The sequence below is a fragment of the Pelobates fuscus genome, chromosome 9 (assembly GCF_036172605.1).
Source record: "Pelobates fuscus isolate aPelFus1 chromosome 9, aPelFus1.pri, whole genome shotgun sequence".
NCBI lineage: Eukaryota > Metazoa > Chordata > Amphibia > Anura > Pelobatidae > Pelobates > Pelobates fuscus.
This window is the reverse complement of record NC_086325.1, coordinates 139,826,802-139,839,553: the sequence shown is the minus strand read 5'-3', so window position 1 is coordinate 139,839,553 and position 12,752 is coordinate 139,826,802. Positions and strand designations below refer to the sequence as shown.

At 38.9% G+C, this 12,752-nt stretch overlaps 1 protein-coding gene across 1 annotated transcript in view; it reads right to left on the bottom strand.

The window, feature by feature from the left end:
* Positions 1-1,863: 1,863 nt before the first annotated feature.
* Positions 1,864-12,752, bottom strand: part of EEIG1 (estrogen-induced osteoclastogenesis regulator 1) — a 37,566-nt gene continuing 26,677 nt past the window's right edge. The window contains exons 4-11 of the mRNA XM_063432559.1: positions 11,664-11,780; positions 11,232-11,278; positions 10,563-10,699; positions 10,343-10,447; positions 8,467-8,656; positions 6,538-6,659; positions 5,247-5,316; positions 1,864-3,844 (exon numbers count right to left, since the gene is read on the bottom strand). Coding sequence (XP_063288629.1) covers positions 3,799-3,844; positions 5,247-5,316; positions 6,538-6,659; positions 8,467-8,656; positions 10,343-10,447; positions 10,563-10,699; positions 11,232-11,278; positions 11,664-11,780 — 834 coding nt within the window. The 3' untranslated portion in view covers positions 1,864-3,798. The remainder of the gene's footprint in view (positions 3,845-5,246; positions 5,317-6,537; positions 6,660-8,466; positions 8,657-10,342; positions 10,448-10,562; positions 10,700-11,231; positions 11,279-11,663; positions 11,781-12,752) is intronic.

Genomic DNA, 12,752 nt, shown 5'->3' with positions numbered 1-12,752 from the left:
GGTTAAGGGTAGTGGGAGTTGGCATCCAGACCACTCCAATGAGCAGAAGTGGTCTGGGTGCCTGGAGTGTCCCTTTAAGGAAAAAAAAACAAACACTCTTACGTTATAACATGCCATTGTGCAAGTTAAATATATTCTGTGAGGGTTTTTTTTTTTTTTTGCATTTTTCAAAATGTGTGAGAAAAACAACCAAATAAAATAACATGCGAATCTGGCAATATGTGCTAATTTGGAAATATGCGCGCTTTACATAATATGTATTCGCTAATGGAGACCAAGAAGCATGTTTTGATGTATATCTGGGGTACCAACCATTTTAAATCCATTTGGGATATTCAGATGCATTGTTTAATTTTCGTGTGAGTAGAATGAAGTTTGGTTAAACCCAAATTCATAGTTTGAAGTCACCTATTATGCTAGATTACCCTCTGGTGTGTTTGCCAACAGACTGAATTTAATATGGATTTCCTTCTTTACGCATTGTGGCAAGAGAACAGTACAGGTCGACCAATTAACAGATCAACAATTGACAAATAGCACCCTATGCATGGCTCAATAAAAGTAGAGAAGCAACACATCCACACTCCAACAAACAGTCCTCTGTAGGGCTTAAATAAATTATTTTAAATATTCACCAGGTTTAATCTTTTAAGTGACAGAGAGGCATAAAAAAAGCCTCTGAAATCCCAGCTGCTGTGACAGCTAGCCGACATGTGAACCTCGTGTGCAGAACATGTAACCCCATATACTGTTCACCCACGTGCCGGATGGCTATATGTTGCCAACAAGGTTAACCTACAACTTGTATTATTATTTTTCTTTCTGTTTATCAGCAGTTGTAAGTTTTTTCTCCTTTTTTACTGTGAGCCAAAGGAGTTAACATAGAATGTTTTTATTTGTATGCGTGGCTTGAAGAGTATTAAATATATATTTTTTTTAAAGCATTTCCTCAGTGGCAGAAAAGTCATTTTAAAGATTGCAGCAATAACCTATGCTGGCCCCTAAAGGATATGCAAAGATAAAGGTTGTACATCCTTGCAATGGCAAGGAAGCATGGTGTAATAGACTGCTTAACTGCTGTAATCACTAAACAACACACCCCGATAATTAGGTTATTTTTAACCCTGCTCAATTAAGCAAATTTATCCTGATCTTAACACCCAGTACAAAGTCTAATCCGAACATTAACCCTTTGTGTTTCACAATAAACTTTTGAAAAAAGTAGTAGGGGGTGCATTGAGGTTTTTTTGTGTGGTTTTTTTTTTTTTTGGAGGAGGGGGAGATTTGGTAAAACCCCACAAGTGCTATGATTCATTAGAACATATTTAGAAACCTTTCGGAGCAAAAAGGATTGAATATCACACGCTTCTCAAGTTAATGGGATCAATACAATTAATAAGAAGGGGAAAAAAATTAATTTAAAACAAAAATTCTTATTATCATATTATGCTGCTTACCCATGCCCCCACAAAAATAACGTGTGGATTAAAGACAAGATTAATATCCCTGCACCACATATAATTGTTAAAGTGCTCAGAACGAGTGGTCTTACTGCAGAACAATAGAGGGGAAGCAGGATTGTTACCCCTCTCTACACGTGTTCCTTTACAGTTACTTTAATTCCTGGAGAACCCAAGGTGCACGCAGAGTAAAATGCGTTGTTCATCTTTACATTAAAAAAAATGAATACAAAAACATTTTGCAATCAATATAAGCTAGGACACCATTTTGGAATGACAATCAATGGAAGATTGTGTAGCAAGAACAATTTCTTGATGGCCTTGTACATATCAATAAGTATCAAAGATGGATGAAACGGGGCCAAGATCCCGAGTGGGACTCTACGTGCATTCCTTTGAACTCTTTTTTTTTTTTTGACAATAAGTCTGGCTTTACTTGACAATAATATCATTCAGAAAAAAAACAAAAAACAACCAACACAAACACACAATTAAACAAAATTGCCCCGAGCACCAGATAGCTCCACAAGGACGGTTTCACAAAGAGGACAAGGTCATACTGAAACTCTAGATTAAAATGCAGAAGTGAAATAAAAAAAACAAACAAAAAAAAAAAAAACAACACCAGCCTGCTGGGTTTTGAATTGTGCAGTCTTCACCAGTGCGACAGTGCGAATGGTCAAGGTGAGAATAGAAGGAGGATCTGAAAGACAGGCACTGCGACCTGCACAGCTGACCTCTGATCAGTAGTCTCTTGGGTCTTTAGTTTAGTGGAATGTCTTGCAGAAAGATTCCAGTACAGAAACGGCAAACCTTCCTCGTCTGACCAGAGATTTAGGAGGTTTGTAGGGGTTTCACTGTCCAGCTGTGTTGCTCCTGAGCTTGTACCCTATAATATCTTCACAGTCCCGCTGCTACATTTGTTTTCTTAAGGATTTCCACAGCTCAGCTGTGTCCCATTGCTCCTACCGGAGGAGTCCTTAAGAGCTACACACAGACCTGCTGCGTTATAGGACTCCCTTCCTGAGGGAGTATACAGACCAGCTGTTTTCTACTGACCCTTCCAAAGGGTGCCTTATTGCCTTAACAGTCCAGCTGTATTAACACGTCATATTGTAGGGATAAATTTCTATTCTGCACTGACTTCTTTCTGTAGTTTTTGTGGTATTGATAAGGACCCAGGAGAAAATCATTATGCCTGACCATGCAGAAGAAAGGAATGGTACCGTGTAAAAAGAGAAAGCAGGAAAATTACGAATAGCCTTTGGGAATAATGGGCTCATAACTAAATGTATTTTCTGAGGTTGCAGATCTAGGAATATTGCACTGCCAATACAAGCCTGGATCTCGGTTCACTCTAAGCCAGGAGTAGGCCATCGTTAATGTTCAGGCTTTAAGTGAACAACAAAAATCTATGCAAGAACTGGAGTGGCAAAGCATCATGGGAGATGTGGTTCATCAAAACCGGAACTCTAAAAGTTGATTCCAATGCCCTAAGCCAGGTAAGGCCAAAAGACAGATCTGTGTTTTATCCAATGACAGTCCTTATCAATCTACCTACTCCTGCCCAGATTAATCAATGCAGTGCGTCAGTTAGCCATTTCTAGTTAAGAAAGGGTGTACCAGCAAATAAAGGTGATTTGTTCACCTACAAAATCATACCCTTAATAGGTTGGATTTCAACAGTAAAAAAAATACTAATTAAGGGAATGTGTTAATGTTCATTTAGAAAGTTGCCTTGCTGTTTCAGTGAATTATACCTCTTTTGATAAAATGATAAGAATCACATTATTAACTGGTTACACCCGAAACATCTGACTATCTGAATTTATAGAGCTTCCTTTATCTACAACCTCGTGATGAGCAGGAAATATACTCATTTAGTGCCAGAGGCAAATACTGAGCACCGTTGGACCAGAAGGGTTTAGAAGGACATACAAAGAGTAGGAAAAGAGTTTGCGCAAAGCGACATGCAGAGAAATGATGCCTTGGCCTTTTTCCGTTTCTTCACTCAGCTCTGTAAAGGATGCTAGGTTAGTGGCCAGCAGCTTTGAGAAGAGCTTGGAATGCTGAGCATCTGGAGTCAGGGGCTCTCTTGTCAGAGGCCTGGTTAGATTCACAGTGATTAAAAGCAGAGGGGATTGCTGTCACACACACTGGATTGCAGGAACATGAAGGAGTCATGCATATCAACTGGATAAGTGCCAGGATAAGACTGGAGGAGAGTTGAACCCTAGACTGTGCGATGTGTTCTGCCTCTTCCCATCTCGCAGCTTTGCGGCCTGGAATGGCAAAGTTTGGCTCAGATCCTGGGACTGGTTACCAGCATGGTGACAATTTAATGGATTTCAATCACCACGGGCTCAAAGACTCCTGCAGAAATCCTAGAGGGAAAAGATAAAGAATGTAAGGATCAGCGATTTAAGCAATACTAGCCTCACATAGGGGATCCTTCATTAAAAAGTTACGTTGTGTCGAGTTGGAACAGGAGTAGCAAAAAATTTGCAGAAATTAAAATGTTTTTTTGATCCAACTTTCACAACAAACCGGACTGCTTTTCATCAATACATTCATGCACTTCTTACAGCTAACAGATGTATGGATTGATTGACAAATATGTGCCCAAGCAAAAATATCGCCACAGTATCTCAGGCATCGTTATAAACCAAAGCTACAAACATGTTAAAAAAAAAAATTTAAAAAAAAAAAAAAGGTTTTCTTGTGTGTGTGTGTGTGTGTAAAAAATCCTTATCACATATGCAGAATATTGGGTTAAATATACACAACGGATCAAAAGGCTGTGTGTTTATGGGTGTGTTAAAATTAATAGGCACCAAAATCTAACTAGTATTTACTCAAACAGTCACAGTCTAAAGTGTATATCCTGGCCTCTGTGCCTACATTTATATATCTGAATCATATTTCTTCTCTCCTTATCATGCCCATAAAGTTTAAGAATAACTGCCTGCCCCCTTCGGCACTGAAAAGGTTTAAACTGCCCAGGTGTTCAGAAAACACGCTGTTGTTTTAGGCTAGGGGAAACCAGTGGACTTTCCCATGGGAATCTTGTAAAAAAACTTTTTTTTTTTCCAACCAATGGAATGCGACAAGCTGTATAATATCAGCACACACAGAGGGAAGAAATCACTAGGGCAAATGTCTAGCCAAGCTCATAATTCATAAAGAGAGAGAGAGGGAACACTTTTGTTCCAGAGAGAACTAAGAATCTGTCTTGTAAAAAAAACAACCTAATAATAAAAATAATAATAAATTGCTTGGGCACGGAGTTTTGACATCCTAATGTAATCTGGAGTGATGTTGTGCACCTGAAACCGCAACAGCTCGGTGATAAGATGAGACCAGATAAGATAAAGAGAAATCATTTTCAGTGGAAAGTACAGTGTGATTTAAAAATGTAAAGGATATGTCCTGGGATACAGTACTAAAACAATTGTAAAATAATAAAATGAGGCTGGAAAGACCGTGAACGAAAAGTTAACTACGGACCAATGTGGCATTTCCAGTCTATTAACATAACCAGCAATGTTGTACTAATGTATTGTTTTGTAAATAACATTATGTTGCTGATATAAATAAAATAAAAAAAAATAATCTATATTGTTTGCACTGCATTTTTTTCTCCTTGTTTCAACATTATAGGAAAGTCCCCCATGTGTTTAAAGAAATACTGAATATAGACACAAGTGCTGGACTTAAATGTAAGAAGTTATTAAAGTTACGCAAGGCTTACGGATCACTAGAACATTTAGTCTATGTCTGCTTTACCTGTTGGCCAGCTGTATCCCGCTTAATGTGGTGGATCCATCTCTGCTCACAAACAGTCTCAGGTGACTATCTAAAAGAAACAAAATGACAAGCTACATGAGCTGAGAGGAAATGCATTAATATATAGAAACAAAATACACAAGAAGCTAATATTGAAATTAAATTGTAGTATATTAAAAAAATTATACTGCTAATATTTTTTGTGATTTTTGTTTTATCAATTTGATTGGCTTTGGATGGACTATGAATAAACGGTTTAACCATGTTTTTATAATAAGCTACGTTGGTTGGTCTTTTGTAGATATTTTTTTAACAAAAAAGCATATGGTTTTCTGTAGTGCTAGTTTTCATTTTTGAACGGGTGTTTTAATGTGCATCATGTCGAGGGTGGATTAAGCCCATCACCTAAACTTGCAGCATCCCTCTTTTCACACACACACATATATATATATATATATATATATATATATATATATATATATACACACACAACCATATTCTTAGCATCCATGTATCTCTGGCTCCTGGGACTCATTAAGTCCTGATGTAGAGTTCTGAATACAAGGCACAAGACATAAATACAAACTAGTGTCTGAACTATACTTTCTGTGGTCTGTGTGATAAACACCTGCATTTTTTGGCCATTTTCCACGCTCCCTGATTCCACATTTATGAAGCTGCTGACAGTAATCTCTGCAGCCTGTAACAGTCACACTGGATATGTTCCAGGTACAAGAGGATTCTTGTGTCTGTTAGGGTGAGGAAAGAAGTGGAGCAAAAGCCAATTCTACGTGGGTAGCTACAAAGCTAGGTGAGGAATTTTCCAGAGGATGGAGATGGAATGTTTTGGTGATATGGGGTAAACACAAGAGATCTGTGGGCAAAACAAATGCTTTTTTTTCCCTTTTAAAAACTGAATTTTTTTCCCCCCATGGAGTGGGATCAGTCTAGTATATACAAATATTAACTCTGATATAGACACAGAGACTGAAGTATAAAATCCTGACCTATATCTCCATCAGTTCTTCTGTCCTCGCATATCATTCATTCCCTAGTGCACTAGAAATCAGATTTCAAGTGGCACAGTAGAGTAACCCATGTCATTTATATTCAGGACACATTAACAGTGCTGCACAGGAACTGGAAGGTTAGCAGACTCTTGCACTGGAGCACAGAACCACATTTGAATCTGGCCAGTGTTCTAACTTCTACTTGTGGGTGTATGGGTCTGCTGACTCTCCCCTCCCCACCAATCCCTCAGTCTTCCAGGACACGAATTTCCCCTCTTTACCTTCATTGTTGCTGACATCAGTAAAGTCCTGACTCTGCATGATCTTCTCCACGATGTCATCAGCATCGATTCTGGTGTCGTCCACCCAAGTAGGGTGACTTTCCACAGAGTCCTTCTTTCTCCTGTACAGAACGCAAAAACAAGTAACATAAAGGGGTTACAAATGGATATACAGCAAGGGCTCAATGTAGACTTAACCAAGGCACAGCTAGCTGCACTAAATACGCATAATCAAAATCATTGCAAATGTGTAGGTCAGCAAATATTTTGCAATTGAACAGTTTTTTACCTCTGTTCTGTTTATAGCTGGGATTTCCAAACTGACAGTTTTCCCAGAATCCTTTACTGTGTGCCCCGAGAACCAGTCATTTCTGGGGACACTGCAAAGGATGGTGAATGACAAACAGACACACCTTGTGGTCTTTGTTTACCGTTCAGTGTGACCAGCTCAGAATCATAGGTTAAAATGTATTTAATATAGCTGCTATACAGTTGTTAAATCAATGTTTGGGCAATGTATAGTTAAACCGATTTGCAGACTTAAACTTGCTTTAGTCATGGCATGCATAACATTTTCTAAATTATTCCAACATTTTCGATTTCGTTCACAATTAATACAAATTGTTACTGGAAATCAATGGTGTCGTATGGCGCCATACTAACGCACGCTGTTCAAACATTCACCACGTTAGGTTGGTACGTGAAAATCAGTCCCTTTATAACATACTTAACCCCTTAAGGACACATGACATGTCATGATTCCCTTTTATTCCAGAAGTTTGGTCCTTAAGGGGTTAAACAGAGTTCTGCAAAATATGGCAAAATGGTCCATATAATTAAAAGGAGAGGTATACGGATTGAATCTAAGTTCTTATACTCCATGGAGTATATCTGAAGTATCTAAAAGTTTAATAACATACTAAATAAATTTTCAGACATTAATGGCGTTTGATGGCAAGTGTTTATATTGGAAGCAATCTGTCAATAATTGTGAATTGTCTGGAAAGTCTAAGCAACGTTGATGTGATTATCAGTCTAAGCCAAGCTGTAAAGTCACGAGTTGTTCTGTGTCATCAGAAATTGGCAACAGAACCTAGAGAAAGATGATCCAAACTCCCCGTATGACTCAGGCTGGGCTGCGCCACATCATATATTCCACACAGTAGCTCTAAGCCGAGATGAACACTCACAGCCCTGTCACTAACTTGACATTTGAAAGACAGACTTTGTTTTGTTGTCTCTGCGTTCAAAGTCAGTGGCACAAACATCTGCAAAAACACTTTAAGATTTTATAAGGCAATCAGTGCAGGTTTAAAACAAAATAGTCACTATGTATCCATAGGGCCACTAAACATTTAAGCAAATCCTTTCTGGAAACCAAATTACACATGCCAAGTGTGGTGGAGTCACAGAGGCTTTAGAAGATCGTGGGTAGTAAAACATGCAGCTTGCTAAGCTTGGTAGCTATGTCCTGGGCAGAACACGAACACACACACACACGACGGGCGAAGGACGTTCAATTCTGAAGACGAAGATGACCAGATAGTCACAGCAATATGTAGAAGTGTTTTTGCATATTCTTAGATGTCTCAACATTGCAGGTACAACCACAATGATCATAAATATCATAAATATTATTGCACAAAATTGATGGTACTCCCTGCTTAATGCTGAGGTAAACCAGAAACAGAGCCCTGCAGCGGATTTAATGATCTCTTCACATGAGCATTGGTGGATCTTATAAGCACACAGATGTTAATAAAATGTGCCAAATGTTCTTAGTTAGAAGACTCCAAAGTCTCTGCAATACTACAGGTACCAAGGTACTGAGGTTGAGAGTCATGCCCTGTCGTTACTTGTGATTTCTTTCACCAGAGGAGTTAACACCAGTTTGAGAGAACTGACTCCAGCATGCTGATCATACTCTACCTGGAATGCCGGTCTAGGTTGATGGGCGGTCTGAGAGGCCGCGGTGGCTTCTCCGGCTTGTTTTCCCGCTCTCCTTCTTGTCCCTCAGCCGTGAGGATGATTCCCCCAGATGCACTGCTGCTGGTGGATGTGTTGCGTCTATGAGTCAAGTCGGACATGCTGGAGCAGCGGGAGTGCTCAGAGCTGTGACCTGGAGACATAAACCCTACACTGAATAATGCAGGTGCAAACACAAAGGCAATACTACTGTACAGATCTTTTAATAAATAAAAGGACACTATGGGCTAGTAGAATAATCCATCTGATGAATTACTGTGCTACATGGAGTGGTTGACAGGATATGCAACACTCACTCTTATCATCATGCAGCCGTGCATGTGTGTGACAGGCCCAATAGCAAGCATATTCATTTGTGAAAAACATGAATAGAGCTACTTGAACAATTCAATAAAAGTTGCCCTGTCTGCTGCACACTGTACAATTTCCAAAAGAAAGCCATCAACTGCAAATGTATTAAACACTCTACTTCATAGAAGTCTATGGGCAATAATTTGGAGGACTAGGATTGGCAGTGGGATGTTAGGCGATTACTGTTCCCAGGGCAAGTCACTATACATGGAAATGAATCTAAAAAATAGCTTCAGGCATGAGGAGCCATCCCTCGCCATTGCCTTATCCTCAATTATTAAAGAGTTGGGAGCCCTTAGGCTCATTTCCTCTGCCCATCCAATTTTTACCACCGTGCAGTTATTACAGCTGTTATTCAATGCCAACACTCACCCAGCGTTTATTCAATGCAATAATGGAGGTTAATGCTAAACCATACCTCCCATTCAGATGTATGTGTGTTCAACCAGTTTCTTTGCTATGAATGTAGTATAATGTTCCTCCCTTTATTTCAATTAAAAATGAATACCCCAAAAGGGAAGGGAGGTAAATGCAGCCTGGAGTTAGCATTTTGCATTGAAGAAAGAATACCAGGCAACAGCTTTTCTGACAACTATTGAAGGTTGAGACTGACTGCTAGAAGGGACTACACCTTCACAGAAAGAGGATAAATATGTGCAGTAGAATTTTAATGAAGAATGAAATTAAGTAAATGATTTGTGAAGAGATTATAAATAATTAAAGTAAAGATAGAGGTCAGGTTTATCAGGGTTATTTACCAAGGTGAGGAATGTTGTTAAATTTAAGGCCATAGTACCCAAACTGGGAGGATAGCTGACTTGGTAGAATGTTTCTGTGCAGCTACTTTGCCTTAGATTTGAAACACACTTTAAATTTAAATAATCCAGTGTATTTAAGCTTTTAAACCAAAAGGACAGCTCCATTGAACTATAGGCTTAATTAGTAACAGAAATTATTCTGAAGGGCCGCAGAGGTAAAAATAGGGGAGTCTCACAAGTTAGCAAATATATTACATTCTACAAAGCATAATAAAATTTGTAACAACGAGTAGAGTAATAACACCTATATCCCTGAACAGACTTAAACATACTTAAAATGGCAAAGGCTAAATGAAGTCTTCAGGATGAAATATTTTATTTTGACTAGAGCAGAACTTTTAAGAATTTGAACAATCAAACTTCAAACTGAAGGCCTCGGTAAGAAGGATACATGAATTATTTGTAAGAACCTTTTAAATATTTAGATACTACAAACTCCTGGTATTTTTTTTATTTTTTTTTGGCAGATTGATATTTTGCCAGTGTGACAGTGTCCTTTGGATCTTCAAAAGTAACGTAGCGTCTTTTTACTTGTTTTATCATATTGTTTAAAAGCAAGCCAGCTTAAACATTGTTATTAAAGACTTGCCTCATTTCACATTGCCATAAAGAGTTAAAAAAAGTATAATTTAGGGCAACATTCTAATTACCTGATACTTTGGACTGCTGACTAGCCTGGCTCGAGTTCCGAGAATGGCCAGAATGCGAGGTCTCTTCTGGGCTTGAAAGATTTTGGTCTGCCTCGTCAAATACCCCTGGAATAATAAGAACAAAAGATAAGGAGGTCTCCACATGGGCACGCTTTTATTCTACAGTAGTTACACTGATGGCATTTATTTAGAGAATTGCACGTAGAAAAAGCCATCATACCTGAACTGAGTATGTGTCGACTCCGGTTCTGGCGAACTGTGCCACTAACAGAACGCACAGTACCTTCACCTTTGCAGGTCATCTGTAGAGTGGAGTCTTGTCCTGGAGCTGACACAGTTTTGGCTGTTGACAGAGGTCTGCAAAAGAAAAAGGTTAACAAGCAGGTGAGAGAGATCGAATGTAAATTCCTGTCAGTCATTAGTAACACAAAAAGGAAGTGAAGATTGGTGTCAGTTACCCTGTAATTTAATGTCTGGAATCGACACAGAGTAAAGGTATATATAACAAGTGAATACTTGGCATTTGTGCATTATAGATTTAAACCCATTACGTGTCTGACACAGTAACAATATGCAACCGGAGAAGAGTTTGAAGAAATAGTTTACATATTTAAAAAATAAACAAAAATAATAAAACAATAAAATAAAAATAAAACAATCGGTGTCTGTGGCAATTGTTGCATTTTTAAAAACTATACCCGTGGATACTCTTCACTCATGTACTAAGTGCTACTCTAGCAGTAAAATGAGTTAAAAACACTAGATTGACAGTGCGTGCTCTTTGTTTATGATTGTTTAGGTTCCTTCACTGACAAAAAATAAATAAATGGATGAATTCAGCGTAACTGGCAGAATTAAATAACAAATGTCGCCAATCAGGAACACTTACGTTTTGAAACAGGGGTCTCCGGAGAGAAGAGACATCCCAATGGTGACCTGACAGAGAGAAGTGTTGAGATTACAATGGGGTAGCCAGAAACAGAAAGGTTAGGGTCAGGCAGTAGGAGCAGACCGTGAGGGAGTAAGGTGGGAGAAAGCGATGTAGGGTGAAAGCGCACAACAGCAATGTTCAGGGAGAATGAGGCACAAGGAGACAGAGGGCTGATTGGAAAGACAGTGACAGAAACAGGAGAGTGCTGAGCTAGTGAGAGACAGGCAATATTTCAGGCAGAATCTGGGATTGGGAATTGGAAGACCGTTTGTGAGACAATGAAAGTTGAAATTGATATGAGATTATGCTTAAGGAGTACAGAAAGCGTGGGAGATTTAAATGACCGAGGGTCAGAGAAATGACAAGAAACAAGTGGATATGCATAGCTACCTTCAGTATAGAATTGTCTTGTCTGGTGTTCCTTGTATCATATCCTTCAAGTAGACAGCAGCGCCCGGTGGAGCCCGAGCCTGCAAACTCGGCCAGGTTCAGGTCAGCAAAGCCCAGCTAGAACACAGATATAGAAAAAGAACCTGGTTAGAGCACAAAAAGCATGTATAATATTTAGTAGAGACAAAAAGAAAAATGGACTGCCTTACAGAATATGTGTCCATTTCACTGCTTTTGTAAAACACTGTTTACAATACAGCTTTTACATGTTATTAGTTTTAATTCCAGGGTACTTAAAGAGTCCTCTTTTTTTCATGCATATTGTGAGCTAAAATAATACATACGTATCAATACCCTTATACAAACACAATGCGGCTATTGTACTAAAATCAATGTTTTAAGTTCCTGTTAAGGTGACATGTTTGTGGCTTTCCCGGTTTAGAATACATGTATTCAGAAGGAAATAACACAGAGGACCTTCTGGTTTTAATGTGAGGGTTGTGGGGTGCTTTATAAATGGCTGCCCCTTGCCCCGTTAAGCACTCACGCCAGTTCTATCCTGCGTCACGCGGTGTTTTTGGCACTGCGTCTCCACTTCCATTCCTGGCCCCTGCCTCCATGAGTTTCCTGCCAGAGTTGTGAAAAGGATGCTCTACCCTACGCTTCCTACTTGAAGCTGCTGACCCCACTGTTCTCTCTCTATTCCTCTGATCTTCGTGTTTTTAATTTACAACAAACTCATAATGTGCGGAACCTGTATTTTGTTCTTTTTCCAGAGTTGCACCCTAGGAATTTTACACAACAATAAGTCCGCTATTACCTTTCCTAATGCGGAAAGAACGGTGAACATTCCAATTCCCACACAGTGATGCTTTCTCATTGTACATCTTTAAAGATAGAATTACAATCGGACGTGGATGTATACTGAATGGTGTGATATTGCATTCACATCTGAACCATGATGGCACTTTATATGCCAAAACCTTTCCACTATACATAATGCTGGTCTACGCAAAGCCAAAAAATAAAAAAAATATTGACCTGACTTCAGAAAAGAAACATAGGAAAGAGCATCCTATCATTCCTGCC